Source organism: Epinephelus fuscoguttatus, linkage group LG2 (assembly GCF_011397635.1).
Source record: "Epinephelus fuscoguttatus linkage group LG2, E.fuscoguttatus.final_Chr_v1".
Lineage (NCBI taxonomy): Eukaryota > Metazoa > Chordata > Actinopteri > Perciformes > Serranidae > Epinephelus > Epinephelus fuscoguttatus.
Window position 1 is genome coordinate 3,417,752 of NC_064753.1, and position 22,556 is coordinate 3,440,307.

A 22,556-nucleotide genomic window follows, 5' to 3' on the forward strand; every position below is an offset into this window, starting at 1 on the left:
GTGAGGTGTGTAGTGGTGTTCCCAGATCGGTGGATTTTGTCTCCGGATTTCTGAATGTCTGTCGGAATCTTCTGCAGAAATGTGGCATGGCAGTCTGTTGGCGTCTCTCAGGTGTGTGAGCTCCTAGGAAGGGGAATTACCTAATACCCCAAGTGGAACATCAGCCTCTCCCTGCTTCCTAACTCCACCCCTAACAGTACACCTAGGCCTCCTAATTATGTGCCATAACAATTGGCTATTACATGCAAGTCACAAAACCATCCAACTCTGGTGCCACCCGAGGAACCAATATTACATTGTTATCTCAACAGTGATAAGGAGTTAAGGATAGAAAAGGTGTCTGGTCTCTCTCCACTCTAGTTTTGGTGTATGTAGAAGACATTAGAGCCTCCTTCCCATTTTTTCTACTTAATGTTGTTTCTGTTTCTCCCCTTTCTGCAGGATCCAGATCCCCTCCCCTACCTGCAACACCATGATGCTTACACTTTCAACATTAATCTGTTTGTGTCCCTTAAAGGTATTGTACCCAAAGTCACTATCAGCCAATCAACTGTAAGGGTTCTCTGTGTATTTGTGCATTCCCACACACACTGCTCAGCAGATAAAGCCCTGAGGTGATCAATTGTAATAAGTAGCTGTTGATCGTAAGTGCTATATCTTATGCAACTGGACTTGCTTGTGTTTCTTGAAGACGTTTTGCTTCTCATCCAAGAAGCTTCTTCAGTTCTAAATGACTGGTACTGAGGTTTTTGCAAAGGCCCAGTTGGGAAGCACTTCAAACCTGTGGCTACCCCAGCAGTCTTGGGATCTCTCCCCAAACGACTTCACACCCATTCACCCCTGGCCCCACCTGACCCTAATGACTCACATGGTGTGTTTCCCCTATTGGTTAATAGCTGCACCAGAGATGGACTTTCTCCAGAGTAGGTCCAACAGCCGGGCCGTTTGCCTCCAAGCAGGTAGCATTGACGCCTCGCTGACCGTAGCCAACCCTCAATGACCCCGCTTCTCCTCCTCAAACAAGCTGTGTGTGTTGCTCAGAGTCAACTCACCTCTGTCTGCAGGAGACCAGAGAGAAAGGCATTTTTAAAGTCTCTGTGTGTTCAGCTCTCAGTACCTTTGTAGCTTATTACTGAATCTCTGCGGTTTGGAGTTTAGTTTGTCCTGTTTTACTCTGCTGTATTTTGCTGCTTCATGTTCACTATCAGCTATATTAGAAGTTGTGTGACGTTGCTGCTCGAAGTTGCATTTCCTTATTTTGCTGTGTCACAATTAAAGTTTTTTTACTGTGAAGAATCTCTAGGAAATTAAATATGTTTATCACTAAATTAGTGGAACTTTGTTAACGGCTTTTCTTCAATAAGGGCAAGTGTAATAATACCGCAGAGAGGAAAGTTAAAGCAGAAACAGCCACAGTGAGATGTTGATGGAGAGCTGCAGACAACAGGCTCTAATTGCACCTCTGTAAACAGCTCACCTCCAACAGGTTAAACTTCTTTTACCTGCCCTGCTGTGTGATGGAGAAACACAGGCAGCAAAAATAACAGGGGACTTAAGCCTTGAATCAGCCCAGTGCTTTTAAACGTCATCACTAAAGACAAGCCGTCATCAGTTTAAAACACATCTTCAAGCAGGTAGCCCTGTTGTAATGGGAATGCAAATCCCTGCTGTGTTGGGCTGATAGCCCAAACCAAGCCAAACCAAGCCAGCCCATGACTGTCAAAAAGGGGTATCTGAGGCATCAGCCCTAACAACCTTATAGACTATTCCTATACTCATTTTGTCTTATTGATCATTGTGTTAGCCTATTAATTACAGCAGCTCCTTCCATCATTGCATTATTATTTGCAATGACTTATTTTCTGCACATAGCATTACAATACCATGATTAATTTGTTAACATGATTTATGTACTAAAGTGTTCTTCAGTTTTGAAAAGCAGATTGTAGCACCACCATCATACCTCTTTCCTTTAGTCCGAATCCTGCTTGCCTATATTTACTTGAATAAAATGAAAGAATTAGGCCTACCCTTAGCATTTGACTTACTCAAAGGAAAAAAAAACTTCCTGGTTCTCACGCAGAGTCTACAGTCACGGGTTGAGCTAAATCCTTTTTTTTTTTTTTTTTTTTTTTTAAATTTTGATTTTGTTCCTCTGTTTTATGCTGAAACTGAAGTTCATATTTTTCTACTTTTAGCTGATTTATCAATGAGTTATGTTAAGGCTTAATGCTGACGACTCATCTATGAAATCGAATCAAGTATTTCCCTTTGCTTGGGTGTCCTTTTCTTTGTTTTACTCTCTCAGACGTGGATAACTGTCAGCGGTTATCCACGTCTGGCTTATGCCACTGTCAGTTCCCACTAAATTTAATAGCTGCATCTAACTCCAGAACAAAACTGTTGCTCACCTTTCTTCTCAAAGAACTTGGTAAGGAGTTGTTTCCCCTCACTGAAATCCACACCATGCACAAACAGGATCTACACAGACAGTAATGTATGGAGAGATGTCAGAGCAGGGGGCTTGATTTTACCATGGCTGAAGGATACATACCATTGTCATTGTTTTCAAAGCCTTATCTCAACTTTTGCTCTAACCCACAGCTGTGAGTCAGGACTACTGTAATATGTCATGGAGTGAATGTCTGTTTTCAATACAACGTTTTGCTCTTTGCCCTTTAAGGACAGGACATGGCAGAGGCAGCAACCATCTGCAAGTCAAACTTTAAGGTAACAACCTAGTTTGCTGAACCAGATCCACTGTAACACTCTGCTGCATTATGTTTATAGTAAATATTCCAGCATATAGGCTGTTTCTGGTATTCTATAGGTCAGTCACATAGTGTTTAGTATCGTGTCATCATCTGACTTGGACTTTGTGATAATGGTCTTCAAGTCTCTGGGGGTCGTACACGTGCTGCGCTTTTAACTGCCTGTAAAACACAAGGTCAGGCGCTGAGTGCTATTCTTGTGTCTTTTCTGTGCCAGCTTTCAAGACCGCGGCTGCATGTTACATCTAAGGTTGCCAAGCAATTAGGTTAGTGGCCTGCGGCCTCGTGCCTACGACTGAATCACAGCCGTGACGATATCACAGTACAACATCACGAGCTCGAGTGTGATACTGCTTTTATACAGCAGTTCAACAGTTAAATAAGCAAGGCTGATTAAGAAATGTTGAAAATGAGGACAAAATAGATAATTTAAGCATTTTATTTGTCTTCCGCCAACAAAAATAGTTCCCTCAGGACTCCGCTGTCACCGTTGCTATGTAACGCAGACATGTTGCGCCAGACACACATTTATCTGCACGTTTCCATTAATTGTTCACCGGCTGCACATTAATTGTGCAATAAGTCTCTGGTGACTGTATGGTGGACTGTCGCTTCACAGGCACAGCCGACTCTGCCTTCTGATCTGACAGTATGTTGCTTTTCTCCAAGTCATTGAGCTCCGCTGATGAAACACTGACAAACCTGGATGTGTGCTCAGATGGATTCAGCTTCTCCTCTCCCTCATCTTCCTCTGATGACCATTCATAGTTCAATTCAAAACTTATTTTAGGAAATAAATCCATATTTTTGGCTGTTTGACAGTGGATGAATTAATTAGCCTACAACGCAACTGCTGACCTAACTGACACTAACCGTCAGTTTTGATTTGATTGTTGATTGCAATCAGCTGTGAGGTGGAGTGATACATACACAGTGAAATAACCGTGATGTTGTACTCCAATATCATCACGGTTTTACTGTCTCTCGACCAATCAGATTGCAGGGCCGGAACTGTTGTATAATTTACACTGTAGAATAAAGGAAGAAAAAAAGAGAGAAAAAAAATCCTTTTTTTTTTTTTTTTTTAACCGATGGATTTCCAGATTGGGTGAAACTAGATGTTGAGAAATAGGTCTGTATTTGTTACTCTTATTAACAGCAGTTTCAGGAAATATGGCCAAACAATATTTTTCTATGCTTGAAATTACTTACAACTAAAACACTAATAGATTAAGTGTAATGAACATCTTGTGTAACAATATCTAGGAGAAGTGGAGCTGAGGCTTTGTCAAATCCACCTCTGAGGTGGGATCCAAATAATCCTGAAATTTGGTATCAAATTGTTCCAGATCTCTGCCTTAACTTTTGAAATACCCAAATGCAACCTTTATCTGGATTAAAGGGAGGATTGGATTACCAGATCTGAATCCTGATCCTCTGGATCAGGATCCTCTTGATCTGTGTTGAAATACCCAGTTTTCAGATCAGATCAGGATTTAATCCAATCCGGCCAGAATAATTCTATCAGATCACTTTGAAATACTGGGCCCAGTTGATCACTTTTCCAAATACAGTTTTTCTTGATCACTTACACACTATACCTTGACCTTTAAACTAAACATCCTAAACAATGGCGCCATCTACCAAAAGACAGACACATTTCCCAAAACTATAAACACTATCCACCTGTTTCCACACATTTCAATATTCAAAACTCTTTTTGCAAAACCTTACAAAAAAGTGGCATAACTCTGTGTTCATTCAGAAAACACATGCTCTCAATATAATATTTTTTCTGAATGCCTACACACTATCAGTGATTCTTGAAGTACTAATCTCTGAAACCATTAACACACACCAAGTGTGTCAAACTAAATGCACAATCTCTGTTTGACACTCACCACCTTCATTCAGTTTGCAGTTAACTGTAAAAACATACTTTGTGCAGTTATAACACGAAACCATCACCAGCCTACAGAGACAGATATGTGTCCTTTATGCAAATGGTGAGCCAGTATGAAGTCTGACAGTCTGCCTCCCCTCACTTGTTAGGTTCTACAGTTTTTAACTATGTCCCCCTCTCTCTCTCTCTCTCTCTCTCTCTCTCTCTCTCTCTCTCTCTCCCTCTCTAGTACATGTACTGGACCATGAAGCAGCAGCTCACCCATCACACAGTCAACGGTTGTAATGTCAGACCGGGAGACCTGCTGGCTTCTGGTACCATTAGTGGACCTGTGAGTGCCTGCATGTACAGTATGCTCAATACCTGATAAATACTACTTAAAATGGATGCTGAAGTTCCCATTTCCAAAGTTTTGCAAAACTCAACACACACACACACACACACACACACACACACACACACACACACACACACACACACACAAAAGCTTACACCAAACAAGCAAGACATTATACATGTTTTGCAAAAGCAAACAATTTTAAAAATGTGTTTTGTGTCAGTCCAGTACACATACCATCATTCAAATTAGTTAGTATACAGTAAGTGAGAAACACTTGTAGCTGTTGCTTCTTTTGTGTGCAGGGAACAGCAGTTTGTAATTAAGTTTTTTCATACAGTTAGTAAAGACACATAGAGACAAGTATCCAGATGTGTAAAATATAGATGTGTATTCAATCAAATATGGGAAAAACATGTTTTCTTCCTTAAAATGTTCTGATACACTTTAAACAACAAAAGTACAGCAGAAGGAAACTTTTGTAACTCTTTTATTAAAAAGAAAAAAGAACAGCCAGACATTCACATCTCTCTGTCCAATTTTGGCATCCACTGGTGTCCACATGTTTAGCCGTGGCCAATTTTTAGTGGTCAAGTCCTGATTTGTAAGTGAATTCATTGGTTCTCATTCATGAAACCGGAAGAACTGTTCGCAGAAGAAATGTACATGTATTTTGGCATTGATCAGTATGTTAGTAGCTTTTCTGTAGTTACTAACAAAATCTACACCTGCTCATAGTGCTTGTATAAATTAGGAATGCACATACAGCACAGGCCAAAAGTTTGGACACACCTTCTCATTCAATGCGTTTTCTTTATTTTCATGACTATTTACATTGTAGATTCTCACTGAAGGCATCAAAACTATGAATGAACACATGTGGAGTTATGTACTTAACAAAAGAAGGTGAAATAACTGAAAACATGTTTTATATTCTAGTTTCTTCAAAATAGCCACCCTTTGCTCTGATTACTGCTTTGCACACTCTTGGCATTCTCTCCATGAGCTTCAAGAGGTAGTCACCTGAAATGGTTTCCACTTCACAGGTGTGCCTTATCAGGGTTAATTAGTGGAATTTCTTGCTTTATCAATGGGGTTGGGACCATCACTTGTGTTGTGCAGAAGTCAGGTTAATACACAGCCGACAGCCCTATTGGACAACTGTTAAAATTCATATTATGGCAAGAACCAATCAGCTAACTAAAGAAAAACGAGTGGCCATCATTACTTTAAGAAATGAAGGTCAGTCAGTCCAGAAAATTGCAAAAACTTTAAATGTGTCCCCAAGTGGAGTCGCAAAAACCATCAAGCGCTACAACGAAACTGGCACACATGAGGACCGACCCAGGAAAGGAAGACCAAGAGTCACCTCTGCTTCTGAGGATAAGTTCATCCAAGTCACCAGCCTCAGAAATGGCAAGTTAACAGCAGCTCAGATCAGAGACCAGATGAATGCCACACAGAGTTCTAGCAGCAGACCCATCTCTAGAACAACTGTTAAGAGGAGACTGCGTGAATCAGGCCTTCATGGTCAAATAGCTGCTAGGAAACCACTGCTAAGGAGAGGCAACAAGCAGAAGAGATTTGTTTGGGCCAAGAAACACAAGGAATGGACATCAGACCAGTGGAAATCTGTGCTTTGGTCTGATGAGTCCAAATTTGAGATCTTTGGTTCCAACCGCCGTGTCTTTGTGAGACGCAGAAAAGGTGAACGGATGGATTCCACATGCCTGGTTCCCACTGTGAAGCATGGAGGAGGAGGTGTGATGGTGTGGGGGTGTTTTGCTGGTGACACTGTTGGGGATTTATTCAAAATTGAAGGCACACTGAACCAGCATGGCTACCACAGCATCCTGCAGCGACATGCCATCCCATCCGGTTTGCGTTTAGTTGGACGATCATTTATTTTTCAACAGGACAATGACCCCAAACACACCTCCAGGCTGTGTAAGGGCTATTTGACCAAGAAGGAGAGTGATGGAGTGCTGCGGCAGATGACCTGGCCTCCACAGTCACCGGACCTGAACCCAGTCGAGATGGTTTGGGGTGAGCTGGACTGCAGAGTGAAGGCAAAGGGGCCAACAAGTGCTAAACACCTCTGGGAACTCCTTCAAGACTGTTGGAAAACCATTTCAGGTGACTACCTCTTGAAGCTCATGGAGAGAATGCCAAGAGTGTGCAAAGCAGTAATCAGAGCAAAGGGTGGCTATTTTGAAGAAACTAGAATATAAAACATGTTTTCAGTTATTTCACCTTTTTTTGTTAAGTACATAACTCCACATGTGTTCATTCATAGTTTTGATGCCTTCAGTGAGAATCTACAATGTAAATAGTCATGAAAATAAAGAAAACGCATTGAATGAGAAGGTGTGTCCAAACTTTTGGCCTGTACTGTACATATTTCTTGTCATTATTATAAATTACAGTTTTAATGATATAAAATTGTATTGTGCTATGTTATGTTCACAGTATGAAGTTGCTTTTGAAACATGTAAGCTAAACATGACAAAAGATTAGAAATACAACACATTTATTTGAATTATTTGGCATTTAGCAGAGTGAAGCTTCAGATTAGGTTTCTTAGAAATATGAATGGCTCATTAAAATTGACTTAATACATGTGTTTTCTACATTTCTTGCCATTCCCACTCAATTCTATCAGGAGAGAGAACTCCACAAATTTACCTCTCTGTCTTGTTTTTTACATGTGCAGTACATTTAGATTGTACAGTGATTAAAATCTGTACTCTACTGTACTGTGTGTGCTGTATCCCAACAGGATCCAGGAAGTTTTGGCTCCATGCTAGAGCTGTCATGGAGGGGATCTAAGAGCATTGACCTGGGAGGAGGAGAAACCAGAACTTTCCTCAAAGATGGAGATGAAGTCACCATCACAGGTTAGACCAAACCCTTGACACAGCAGCTAGATAACTGGATAGTTCACTGGAAACATGTAGTTTTTATTTTATTTTTGGAATTAGAGCCCATGCCTGGAGTTTCTGGGGGGGTGTCCTGGAAAGGTTATTGACCTGAGACTCTGTGGTTCTTCTGGAGGACTTCAACACTCATATGAGCAACAATGGAAAAACATGTAATGGGTTGACTGGGAGGAACTGACTGCCTTATCTGAACTGAAATGGTATTTTGTTATTGGACCTCTGTGCTAGCATGAATATCATTAACCCATGGAAAGAACACTTTAAGGATCTCTTGAGTCTGGCCAACATGTCTTCTGTGGAGGAGGCAGAGTTTGAAGACTCAGGGGAAGCCGATTCCATATCCCTTGCAGAGGTTGCTGAGGTAGTTAAAAAAGCTCCTCCACGCAAGGTGTCAGGTGTTGATGAGACTGGCCCTGAGATGCTGAAGGCTCTCGACATTGTTGGGCTATCTTGGCTGACACGCCTGTTCAGTGTTGCATGGAAGTCAGGTACAGTGCATGTGGAATGTCAGACTGGGGTAGTGATTCCCATTTTTAAAAAAGGGAACTGGAGGGTGTGCTCCCATTATCAAGGTATCACAGTTGAGGTGATATATGCAGTGTATTTTTGGCCATTTCCAGGTGCTGTATTTAAACAAACTCCTCCTGTAAGTGTAATCCAATCAACTTCAAAGTTTGTATGTTCTATCTAAAGACCTTAGAGATGAAAAGTTGTTAAACGCTTGAGTTTGGTCGAAACCATGTGGTTGTGGCAAGGTCTTAAAAGTCTGTGTTTTGTCACAAGACAGGAAGTGGTTTGTAATAGGGCTAGGCGGTATACCGGTTTGTACCGAAAACCGGTATTTATTTTCGTTATCATATGAATTTTTCATATACCACAATACCAGTGAATAGCCCAAACAATGTCCGAAACATGTGCGGCAGGAAAGTGTTTCAGCGGGGAACCATTTCACCACTGCACACCACAGGCACGCTTGAGCGGGTGAGCATGGGAGCATAGAAAATTTTAGAGGCGAGAATGGCTGCCGGAGAGTGTCCTGAAAGCAAAGCAACTGTACACAATGACCCAGAAGAACTCATACCAAAAAGAGCAGTGTTTCCCCTATATGCAACTAGCAGCGGCGCACCGCTGTTTACAATTCTCCTCTGCCCTCGGTATCACGCACGGCGGAGTTTCGCCCCGATGCGCACACACACACACACACACACACACACACACAGACACAGACACACACACACACACACACAAAGCGCACACACAGAGACAAAGCACACACACACAGGTAAGCACACTAGAGCACAACTCGGACCGCATTTTCCTGACCGAAGACGACCCGTCCCGAGTATGAGACAGTTACGGCCGAGATCCACCGGGCACGTCAGCGGCGCGACACGTCTGCAGCGCGAGTCTCGTAGCAGCTCGCCCCCCTGTTAATCAATTACAGCGGCTCCACCGGCAACGGGAGCGGCGCGACAACTCTCTATTTTAGGATGCTCTTCTATTTTTGTCGGGCTACGCTCCCTATACGCGACCCTCCAGCAGATAAAAACTACATGAAATAGTGTGCTAAATGAGCACAATGTGTTTTTAAATGAATAAACCATTATCAGAGGTGATATGTGATGATTTTTTTTCATGCATTTACCCATGTTTATCCGTGACATTGTGTAAATGTCCGTGGCGGACATTTGAAAGCAAGTAGATGACAAACAGTACAGTAAACTTGTAGATGACTCAAATATATGTAATAACTTAGGTGGAAAATGCTTTAACATTTCATGAAGCCTACATGCAGCCTCTCGGCTCGGCAAACGGTAAACAACCCCGCTGGCTTCTCTACGTGTTTCAGTACGCAATCAGTGGAGCCCAGATGAATGGAGCGGAGCGTGTGTTGTGTTCAGACATTGTCAGGTAAATAACAAATTGCGGCACTTGAATAGGCCATAGCACAACACAGCAGCATGTCAAGTTGGCCGAACCTGAGCAAAATACCATGAAATACCGTGAAACCGATATGAGTTTTTCTTAAAACCGTGATATGAAAATTTTGTCATACCGCCCAGCCCTAGTTTGTAACTCCACTGTACATGGTCCAATAAAGCCTAGTCCACACTGACCTGTGTACTTCTGAAACCGTGTATTATTCTGTGCAATTTGGCTGTTCTCTGTTGGCAGGCCCATCGCTGCTTTTGTGGTAGTGTAGTTGGTCATTCAGGCACCTCTGCTGTTGAATTAGGTCGCACTATTTTTGTGGATCGGGTTGTTTTTATTTTCCGTACTTGCCTATTCCGGTATTGACTCTGACTTCTGATTGGTTAAAATGGCCTTTCCGTTAGCAGTTACATCGCCACCTACTGCTTTGGCATGTGTATTACATCACTTGGTAATGGGTTTTGCAGTTTCATGTGGATATCATATTTTTTATCACACCACTCGTGTGGACGAATTTTTTTGGAACCGGAGCCCGAAAAACTTCGGTTTCAGAAGTACACGGGTCCGTGTGGACTAGGCCTAAGGTAGGAGTCCCTGCCTGAATACAACTACATGCCAATATTTAGTTATAGCACCTACTGACAACCGGAAATGACACATTTTACACTTTGATGTACTACTCCTAGCAAGATGACAAGATCCACCCAAAGCTTGTTTCAAAAAGCTGTAAGACCTTAATGATGCTGATGAGTTTGCTGAATGGCCTTGCCGTGGTGTGTATGCTGTTTTGAAAGTTTCACCATAAAACAGGAAGTTGTTGTAACTACAGCTGACATTGTCCAGTCTGCCCCAGATTTCTCATACTTTATAACAGTCCCAGTCTCAGGACATATACATGCCAATATTGAGTTGTGGTTATAGCGGCCCTTACTGGCAACAGGAAATGATATGTTTTATATTTTAATGTACTCTGTCTCGCGGGATGACCAGATCCACCTCAGATGTTGTCAGACAAAGCCAAAGACCACGATGATGCTTTCATATGAAAATTCGAGAGTTTTTGTTTTGAATGCAATTGCGATTATGATGCATTATTTGCAATGAAACAGAAAGTTGTAATACCTTAAGTGTACATTGTCCAATCTGAACAAAATTTAATGTTCAATCAGATTCCAGGCCTGAAGACACCGGCATGCCAATTAGGTATCATAGTCATTGTGCCACCTACAGACAATATGAAGAAAGTACGGTGGCCGAGAGAAGTCACAACACACGCAAACTCCACAACACCCGCAAATCCACACAACACACATTAAGAAAACACCCTCAAATTCAGAAAACACATTCATCGATTTCACAACACATAGGCTGCAAATCCTCACAACACAAGCAAATAAGAAAACGCTGTAAATCCCAACAACACAAGCAAACGAGATAACGCGATGCAAATGCTCACAACACAGACAAGAAGCTGAACGCTCCCCAAAAATGAAAACACACGCCAAATTGAAGACGACAACAGAAATGTTTGTCATCTTCTGTTATCTCTGTTCTGTGGACTCAAGAATAAAATCATATAATGTCCAAATATACTTATGATATAATGATGGCTTAGGTTTCATTTAATTTTTTTTCTCTAAATTTTATGGTGTGGATATTCTTCAATACCACAACTAACTAAACACGTTTTTGACTGTAAGCTACAAATAACTGATATTGTTTGTTAGTTGTCAATCAAACACTGGCCCACCCACTCAGAGGCTTGGAGTGAAGTAACATTTCTTACAACCTTTTAAAGGATTTTTTCTGTCTTTTAATAATAACAATAGGGGTGTCCCTGACTAAGAATTTTCATAGTCAAATCTGATTTGACAGATTTTTCCTTTAGCCGACTAATCGTCGAATCATGTTGTTTTCCCCCTCATTGATTAATAAGCTCATTTGCATCAGTTTCCGCTCCAGAGAAAAGCACTAAAACACCCAAATAAACAAATTTAATTCTTCAGTTGGCATAATAAGATAATAATAATAATAAAAGTAAAAGTAACCATAAAACAGTTTTCCTTCTTTTTGACTTCAAGTTACTTCATTAATCAACTCAGGTTCATACAAGTTCATCCACACGGACCGCAATCTGGAAATCCACTGGTAAAAAAAAACAAAAAACAAAAAAAACTTTTTTTTTTTTCTTCCTTTACCTCTGGAGGCTCAGCCCAGAGTTTTTCGACTAACGGAAGTACAGGGGCCTCGGCAATCACTCAAACCCTTCACTTCCGGTGGTGCCCCCAGGGAATCGGCGTGTTGTTTACAAATGCTTCTGGTGGAAACCCAGCAGAGTTTAGCTACATGTCACATTTTTCACGTCACTATATCACCGTGTAGATAATCTGATGTTTGTTAAGTCTATAAACACAATGATTGAACAAACGTTACTATTTGTGTGTGCACGTTTTGTAATTAATAACATTGTTATCGTAGATTAGCTGGGCTAACCGTTAGCTGTTAATGTTAGCCGTTAGCGGTGTCTGTAATAACCACAGACTGTATAAAAATAAGGTAATAACTCAATAAACAGTCCATGAATAAAATATTTTTTCCAGCGGATAGCTTAGTTACAACATGATTGAGCTAGCAAAGCAGTTTTGTGTTGCTATGTGTGGTATTTATTCAGTTATGGGAAATCACGATGTCTAGAAAGCATCAGTGGCTGCAGCTGACGGGACAGTTAGCAAAGCTAACATCAGGACGTGTTGTGGAAATTCTCTGCTGCTGGTGAATAATGAAATAGAGACTTCTGCCGGCCGACAAGGTTTTTTTATTTTCTTTGCAAAGAAAAGGTCAATCAGCACACAAGCGGTCAGAATGAAGAAAGACCCCGAGCATGGGGAAAGCTTAAAGATTTATACCTTAGGACCACCTCTTACGGTGTGTTTCACACCCTTCTGTCTGCGTCAGGGAGCGGCGCCCCTACCCATTGTTTTCACACTCTTTCGTCTGCTGCAGGTATTGGCTCCGACCCCCTAGGGTGTGTTTTACACCTGCCGTATCCTGCAAGATTTTGTATCTAGGTGGGAGGTTAAGAGGTCTAGACATCTGTGTATTTGAAAACACAAAGATTACACAAAGAATAATGAAATTACAATTACAATTCTCCCTTGTGATTGTTGATTAATCACTAAAACAAAACAAAACAAAAAAAACAAAAACAAAAAAAATATGTATGTAAAAATTGAAGGAAAGGGAGAGAGAGAGAGAGAGAGAGAGAGAGAAAAGACAAAAAAAGCAAAAAAACAACAATATTTACAAAATGTCATCATCAGAGTCAGAGTCTGCGCTGGGGTAATGATGGGGATCAGGAATGTGAAATGAGGCTGAATTTTTATCGGCATTGTTAACATTCACATGAACATATGTGGAGGATTGGATTATCTTCTTTGTGAGCACTTTGGACAGCCATTTCAACACACATGGAATTAAGGTGCTGAGCAAAAAGAAAATAATTACAATTGGGATTATCATTGTTACAAACCACGATGACCATTGTTGGCCCCAAAACTTTAGCCAAGAGGGCCATGAGTCATTTGCTACTGGTGGGGGTCGAATGGCATCTTGTATATGTTTGATGATGTCGGTGATGTTCTCGTATTCATCAGGGATATAAAAACAACAAGAAACATTAAGTATTTTGCAAATACCCCCTTTTTCAGCTAAAATAATGTCGAGAGCAAGTCTGTGTTGGATAACTGCTGTTCTAATTGCAAACATTTCAGTGTTGATTAAGGTAAGAGCCACTTCAGTTTGGTTTGCTAAGGAAAGAACAGACCAAACCAGTCCATTAATCTTGTTCAGGGCTGCAGCCGTTCCACCTCTTAGAAATAGGGACCAACCAACATTGGCGTTGGGAGAAGTCCAGGGGTCAGCTAGTACATAACCATCATATTTGGAGGGAACACCAGTAATATTTCTGTGAACTCGAAAATGCATGGTAGATTGGATGTTGGTGGTAGGAGCCTTCTTATGGAAGACTTTAGTATCAGTTGTGACAATCGATGGATGGCAACAACTGGACCACTGAAATAGAGGTGGCAAATCATGATAGGCCTTTCTACTGCAAGACCACATTATTCCTGGTTGGGATGAAAGTTGTCTAAGTGGGCAGGCAAATCTTGTCAGGGTGTTATTAGGCCATCTGTGAGAACAGTTGGTTGATGTTGTAGTATTCACAAATACTCTAGTGTGACAACTTGACCGGCCTAGGTAAGGACCTGATGATGATGTTGAACAAACACAAGTCTCTGCATGCTGTAGAGGAACTTCAAATGCCATGTTAGTAGGGGTTGAATGGGAATCAATGCAGGTAATATTGGGATGTGGAGCAACTGAGACATTACTCCTGATTTGTTGGCCAGCAATCAGTAACATCATCATTCCCAGGACGACAGTGCATTTACCATGATCTTTTCTGCCCTAAGATTCTTTCATGTGCCCTTGTAACACAGCATTTGCTGTGAGAGGTTTTGCTTGCCATCTAGCTGCTAAAGCATGACACACCCAACAGTCACCAGGAATCTTCAACTCTTTTTTGTGTAAAAGACCTAGAGCACATGCACTGATCAGTGATGTTTAAGTTGTCGAGGTGGTTGTCTCCTATCTCAGAGGTCGGCGAGGCAGTCTTAACATCTGACAGCATGTTAAGTGGGGCGTCATATGGGTCTGCTGGCCCATTCACTATGACTCTGAGTTGTCTGTACATATCAGAGCTTGGATATTCAATTCCACACCAATATGTGCCTGCATCAGTGGATTTGACATCAGAGATGGTGATCTGGGCTCCGTTGGAATTTGGAATTTTTGTTATTATGAAGCGGGGATCTCTGTTTGGAGCAAGGGTTTTGTCAGTAGCAGCCACGATCAAGTGCCAATCGTGTGGGCCGCAGGGGTCTCTGCATAGGTACTTCTCATATTTGGCATAATATGCGTGAATTTGACCTGATTACCAAACAGTACAGGTGAATGTTGCACTTTGTCCTTCTGTCAGAGTGACAGTCTCGGCAGGTTCGTAGGTGTAGGCCTCTATCAGCATAGCTGAACATGATAGGGTCAGGATCAGGTGGTACATGGTGTAGTCTGGTGGGAAAAGGTTTGCGTTGTTAGTCCTGCACATCTAGTTGGTGTCTGTTGAATTCACGGGTTTATTTTCCGTGTCGTCCTCTGTTGAGCTCATTCGTCCTCGCATTGTTCGTCCTTGTGTTGTTCGTCCTCGCGATGTCTGTCCTTGCGTCGACAACTGAGTTCCTCCATTGGCTCAGGGACCTTCCTGCAGTGGTTGGCGTGAACCCACGTTGCTCTCTCAGCGATCTTCACAGCAGTATGCGTTGTCAGGAGCACCTGGAATGGACCTCGCCAGCGTTTGGAGTGCCAGTGTTTCCTTCTTAGGTCCTTTATCACCACCCAGTCGCCAGGTTGGAAATCATGGAGTGATGTGGAAGCTGGTGGTGGAAGGGCTGATTTCACCTGCTGAGAGATTTGAGAGATAGTGGAAGATAAGTTTTTGCAATATTGTAACATGTCATCCTTACATAGGCCAGTGGAGGGGAGCGGCCTGGTTACAGGTTCCACTCCTAGGGATGGATGTCTGCCAAAAAGAATTTCAAAGGGACTCATGTTCACTCTGGACCTTTTTCTCATTCTCATATGCATTAGAACAATAGGCAGAGCTTTTGTCCATGGCAGTCCCATTTCCTCACAACACTTAGCCAGTTTTGATTTCAGAGTGCCATTTTCTTGTGCAACAGCACCTCCACTGGCAGGGTGGTATGCACAATGTTGTCTGAGGTCAATGGCAAGAAATTCACTGATTTGGGTTATTGCAGAATTGACAAAGTGTGAGCCATTATCGCTGCTCAGTTTAGTTGGTATTCAAATGTTCAAATGGCCTGTCTGGTGGTGGGTGAGCAGCGTGTGTGATTGTTTTGGTTTTACCTGCGTTATCTGTTGCACAAACCATACATGATTGACAAAACTTCTGCGCATGAACTGAAAACCCTTTGGTGAACCTGTGTTGAGTTATGGCATCCAACATCCCCCCTTTTGACACATGGTCCAATCCATGTGTCAGTTTTGCAAAGTGAGGAAAGAAATGTTTGGGCAGGCAAGGTTTGTTATCGGGTCCCGCCACACTGCTTCTTCCTGTGTGGCACCGCAGTGTTGCCACATTGTCTTTTCTTGTGGTGTGGCAAAGGACTGTATTGCTGTAAGGGAGCTGGGACTAGAGACTGGAGTTGAAACAAACAAAGGATCAAGGATAGTGGGTTGGAGTGCAGCTCTTTTTGCAGCGGCATCACCTCTTGCTTTTCCTAGAGAGACAGAATCTGAGTTGTTAGTATGAGCAAGGCATTTACAAACAGCAATTGAGTTTGGGAGCAAAATGGAACAAAGGTATGCACACTGGAGAGTCATCACAGGGAACAATTACTCCTGCTGCTTTAAGAGACTCAAAGACTGGTGTTATGCCATCGATGGCTTCTTGTTTAAGTTGATATTGAGCCTTGCAAGGTCTAAAGTCTGATTTTGGAGTGATGACAACAGGTTCACAGTCTTTGATGAGGCCAACATCATACTTATGGACAGTCCACAGTGTCTTAGGGACCTCCTGTAGGGCTGTAATAGCTGTAGCTTGTTCTTCAGACAAAAAAGAAAAAGATTTAGAAGTGCTTTTAGATACCAGCTGGATTTTTTCTTTGAGTGTGCACAACAGATGTTAAAGTTTTAGAGTAGCACTGCAGTGTTGGTGAAAATAAAATAGATCGATCAGATGTTTCTACATTACATTGAGCTGGTGTGAGAGAGACTGATATAGCACATTTGTGTTGTGTCCAATAAATGTGTGTCAATGTGAGTTTGTCAAATCTCTCCCTCAACCAACCTTCCTCATATGGATCATCAGGTCCTGGTGACACATGAGAGGTGCAATGTAGGTCCTCTGGTGTCATGAAATCTGTTGAAGCTGTTAAAACTGTTTTCCTAGCTTCTGTAACAAGCTCAGAAGAGGTTGTTGATGGTTGCAATTTCCACTGATATGCATACCTCAGGTTTGGGGTGTGGTGGACAAAAGAGTGTGAAAAATTTGGTTCCAGATCAGATAGTCTGTGAACTTTGACACCTTCTGGGGTTGAGATCAGACAAAGGCCTAATTTGCACATCATGTCCCTGCCCATCAGGTTAATGGGACAGACTTCAGAGAGCAAGAATGCATGTTTGAAGCTTGTATTTGACTCATCCGCACATTTGAGTGGGACAGTTATGTTCTCCCTAATTGTTTGACCCGATGAACCAACAGAGTACACATAATCTCCATTTAATTTTGGTTTCTTAGTGAATTCTAAAGCTTTTATCACAGAATATGTGGCTCCTGAGTCAACTAAGAATATAACATTTTGTTCTGCGATGGTCAGTGTTGTGGAAACTTTTTGAAATGATCAGATGTGTAGTGAACATATGTTTGAGCAATTGCATATTTTTTGTCTGAACTCTCAATAGCTTGTGTATTAATCTGCTTAGTGTGTGTGTGTGTGTGTGTGTGTGTGTGTGTGTGTGTGTGTGTGTGTGTGTGTGTGTGGGTGAGTGTGGTGCAGTACCTTCTTCTGGTCTCACAGGTTGGTTTGGCTTGTCAGGCGGAGTCCATCTCTCTCTGACAACCCCCAGGCATTTTCAGCCTGACTTGTCTACTGAGGTTTGATGAGGTATTTCTGTGACAATCACGTCTCCAATGTCCACATTGGCCACAGAGGAAACAGACATCACTTGGAGGTTTTCTTTCCCAGTTCCTGTGTCGGTCGTGTTCTTTTCCTCTATGTTCATGACCTGGTTGTCCATGTTCTCGGACTGTGTTAAACATGGTTATTGCTGCCATGTGAAGCTCCTTCTGTGTTGTCTCTTCTTTTTTTTTTTTTTTTTTTTTTTTAATCTTAGAGAGTATTTGGTCATGGGCATGTATGGCGTGTCTGCGAAGTTCGGACGGGCATGCATCATTCCAACCAATGCAGGAACTTTTAACAGCTGAGGCAATGTCCAGTTTCAGTCCGTTTAAGAAACAATTGCAGAGATGAATTTCCCACACATCTGGAGAATTGCTTGACTCATCAGGTAGTTGAAGGCCACTGTAGGTGTTGAATGGATCCAGCTTCAAAGCCACCAACTGTGGAAACAAAGAAGAGGCGATCTGCGAGTCTGGTGTTCTTTGCGTGTGTGAATTTTGCTTTTCATTGGTTTCAACTTTTCACAAGAAAAGGGTAGTTGTTTCTGCATTGTTTTCCCATTTTGTGTCTCCTTTCCACATCTGTAAACATTCTTTTTGACATTCTATAATTTCAATTATTTTTTTTTTTAACAGAAACTCTCGTTTTCCTTCTCATTTCTTGTTCTTTTCCCTTCAGGTTTTCTTCTAATATTGATATGTTTTTTTAAACTGAGGGATCCCCCTATTGGGAATCCAAAACTCAGCTGTCCAGACATTTAAATATTTTAGACTTTTATCCCCATATTTCCTTCTCATTCTCATAACATCCACAACAGGCCCCTCCGGAGGGCCAACCTCGACGGAAATCTCCCCATTCCAAATGTGGAGGTCGTGCACGACTATTACAATACAGACGTCTCTGTAAGGATCACTTTGTTATGGCCACAAGTGATATAAAAAAAACAGGTCACTTCGTTTATGCTACAATAGACAAAAGCAGGTCGCTTCGTTTAGGCTACAAGCGACAAAAGCCGGCCAATTGTAGATAATGTGGAAATGGAAATGTTATGCCAAATTTAAAAAAAAACAAAACAAATTAAATAATAATAATAATAGTTTAAATGTAAATACTTCAGTGCTCACCAGATGAACTTTGCTGAATTGCGTTCGTGGAATCCCAGTGGCAACGATCTGGGACGTCTGCGGTCAGTCCTCCCTGCTCAGAAGAGAATTTGAGGTTGAAGGCTGGAAATCTTTTTCCTTCCAGGATGTCACTGTCCGCACTCCGTCCCAGACGATCGCTCGAGGGTTCCCACTTCTGACACCAAATTGTTGTGGAAATTCTCTGCTGCTGGTGAATAATGAAATAGAGACTTCTGCTGGCCGACAAGGTTTTTTTATTTTCTTTGCAAAGAAAAGGTCAATCAGCACACAAGCGGTCAGAATGAAGAAAGACCCCAAGCATGGGGAAGCTTAAACATTTATACCTGAGGACCACCTCTTAAGGTGTATTTCACACCCTTCTGTCTGCGTCAGGGAGCGGCGCCCCTACCCATTGTTTTAACACTCTTTCGTCTGCTGCAAGTATTGACTCTGACCCCCTGGGGTGTGTTTTACACCTGGCATATCCTGCAGGATTTTGTATCTAGGTGGGAGGTTAAGAGGTCTAGACTGTGTATTTGAAAACACAAAGAATACACAAAGAATAATGAAATTACAATTACAGACGTCATCTGTTAAAAGCCTCCTGTTGTTGGATATGACATGAAAGTACTCCAGTTAGCTCAATCATGTTGTAACTCATCCGCTGGAAAAAAAAAAAAAATTCACGTTGATGAGATGTCATTTTGGGTGGAGCGGTCGCTATGGATGCGGAGCTTGCTGTTTCTGTAGGTACACATTTCCTGGGGACACCTGCACGTCTTGGCCACGCCCCCTCCATTGTGATTGGCTAAAGCGCAGCGCCGTTCAAACTCAAATCCTGCCCTCCCTCCCTCTCTAGTCGTCTTTCACACAGGGCTGCCGACAGATTATACAATGTAAATTGCAGAATCTGTCTTGAGAGATTACACGGATCGTGCGTCACCGCTCTCAATCGTCGGACAAAAAGTAGCCAAATAAAAAATCAGAGTCTATCAAGAAAACAATCAGTGGTGAAATTTGTTTCAAGACACTTCAGGTAAACGAATAATCCTTCAAAAAAGTTTGATCTGAGAGCACATACCTCCTCCTAAGTGTTTGTTTATGCGCTTCGCCACCGTAAATCATCACCACATGATTCCCGAGTGCGGCACCGCTGCTGCTCACTGCTCCCTCAGGGGATTGGTCAAATGCGGAGAACAAATTTCACACACTGAGGTGTGTGACAATCAGTGGGACTTTAACTTTAACTTTAAATCACCGTAGGCCTCGATGCTGCTCTGATGGTCCTGCAGCGCACTCACTCACCTCGTCTTATTTGGATCAAGCAACTGGGTGATTTATTCATGCATAGTAATGATTATGCCTACTGATTACACACACGCATCATTTTCAATTTTTTATTAACAGAAATTAGGCTGATGTTTGTATCAAAATAAGCTATATATCATGAATTACTAGAAAACAAATATATTCTATGTCTAATCAAGATGTTCAGCAGCAGTGAGCATCCCCATATAGTCAGAATGGTACGGTCTTGTTTCATAACCACATTTTGCGACAATTCGATGGCAAGACTGGCAGTCGAATCAGACTTCTCCGAATCGAATCACCGAATCATCGACTATTTGGGGTCACCCCTAAATAACCATATCAGCTATACATTTAAACTTTATTAATTCATTCATTATCCCCAACTGCTTATGCTGTTAAGGGCTGTGGAGGTGCTGGAGCCTATCAACCAGCCGGTCAGCTGGCAGGGTTCAAACCCCAAGCCCTCTTTTTCTGCACCACCGTGCTGTACATCTGACAAAATGTTTGACTGCAAAAGGGCATGACCTCTGTGATTTCAACAGGCTCACATACTGATTATTATGACTGTATTCACATGTTTCTGTTTATAGTAGTCACCCATCTTTTTCTTTTTCTAGGTTACTGTCAAGGAGATGGATATAGAGTGGGCTTCGGACTCTGTACAGGAGTCATCCTCCCTGCCCTGCAACATTGAAACACGCTTACTGTTACTGGAGTGGACATCCTTTCGTAGAACATAAATACTGAAAGACACAAACTTAAACACTTACGGTGTCTCACACGGCTTTGACATTTACTGACGATGAATGGAGACAACCACAACCAAAACTCCACAGAGACACACATCTTTAGCTTAAAATGACGTATACAGTGTAATTTAATAATTGTTGAGTTTTTTCAGATGTAGTGGACAGTCTTAGAGCTCTGTAGAGCTGTGTCCTTGTTAAAGAATTCCTCTGCAATATTCATCTAACAGTGATGCTCCTACATTATGTCACTGTGTTATTGCTATACCAGGATCAGTGTTATTGCACACCTGCATTGGGAATTTCTTCCAGAAATGACAAACTCATTTAGTCAGACATACAGTATTTGTTATTAATTTAAAGTCATTTTCTGTCTTTTCTTATCAGCAAATTTTGTGCAGACCCAAACAAACAATAAATTGATTCTACTGACAAGTTGTGTCACACAGTTGTGTGTGTATCAAGCATGATATATATTATTCATGGTAAATGGTAAATGAACCTGCATTTGTATAGTGCCTTTCTAGTCATTTGACCACTCAAAGCGCTTTTTACACTGGGAGTCACATTCACCCATTCACACACACATTCAGACATAGGTGGCCGAGACTTCCATACATGGTGTCACCTGCTACTCAGTTCTTAACTCACTCACACACTGATGGAAGCATTATTGGGAGCAATTTGGGGTTCAGTATCTTTCTCAAGGATACTTCTACATGTAGACAGGAGGAGCGGGGGATTGAACAGCTGATCTTCCAATTGGTGGATGACCCGCTCTACCTCTGAGCCACAGCCGCCCATTCATTTATGCCATAGAACGCTGCTGGATTCCAAAAACTATTAAAACACATCAGTGAGTCACACTGTTGCACTGGGTGACCTGTTCCTCCATTACCACAAACACACACACAGTGTACTTTATTTTGACTCAGTCTGCTGCAGGACAACATGTGGATTAATCCACAGTTGGCTAACTCATGAACCGTGAGAGTTAAAACGAAACAGTATTTGAACAGTGTGTGGCAATTTGGCTGATATAGGCCATGGCCATTTGCGCAAAAAAAAATTTCCGACATTTTGGATTTTTTGGTATACACATTTTTGGCTTCTTTTGGCACATATTTCACCTTATCTTCACCAAACTTAGTACAAATCATTTTAAGATGACCGGCAACACAATCACAAGTTCACTTTGGGTATCACATCCTGTTTTCTGTAATTGGTTAGCAAACCTTTGAAAGGGGTGGCCTCATGCACCTAATGGGCAAAAACTCTTAAATGCTAAATTCCATTGACTTCAATAAAATGAAACTTGGTAAACAACTACTCCATGAGTATATGCTTGACATATTTAATAATTGCAGCAATAGCCCCACCCTGTGGCCATTAATAAAACGCCACCATACTACTTAGTAACCACCACATCTCCTAAGTGTAATTTTCCATGGTTAACTACTGTAAATGTAGCAAAGTTGTACAGATGGGGATGCTGAAAAAGTCTGTAGCACTTTATACACTCTTACCTGTAGGTGGCGCTAAAAGACGTGAAAAATTGTTGTTCTAACAGCAGCTGGAAGCAGCAGCAGAAGCTAACAGCTTCCGGCTTTCATACCTTTTCCTCAGAAAATGCAACCATTCCAGTGTAAGATAATATTCTAGTGCAAAAAAAATCATTCGGAAGTTTGACTTTTCCAAACTGTGGTCTGAAGTGTTTATTGCCTTTGATTGTGTTA

The 22,556-nt window shown here is 41.8% G+C and overlaps 1 protein-coding gene across 2 annotated transcripts in view; it reads left to right on the forward strand.

The window, feature by feature from the left end:
* fah (fumarylacetoacetate hydrolase (fumarylacetoacetase)) overlaps window positions 1-21,255 on the forward strand; it is an 81,459-nt gene extending 60,204 nt beyond the window's left edge. For both annotated transcript variants that reach the window (XM_049603222.1, XM_049603231.1), the window contains exons 10-14: window positions 442-517; window positions 2,684-2,730; window positions 4,904-5,005; window positions 7,791-7,908; window positions 20,692-21,255. In XM_049603222.1, the coding sequence (XP_049459179.1) occupies window positions 442-517; window positions 2,684-2,730; window positions 4,904-5,005; window positions 7,791-7,908; window positions 20,692-20,768 (420 nt within the window). In that variant the 3' untranslated portion in view covers window positions 20,769-21,255. The remainder of the gene's footprint in view (window positions 1-441; window positions 518-2,683; window positions 2,731-4,903; window positions 5,006-7,790; window positions 7,909-20,691) is intronic.
* The last annotated feature ends 1,301 nt before the right edge of the window (window positions 21,256-22,556 follow it).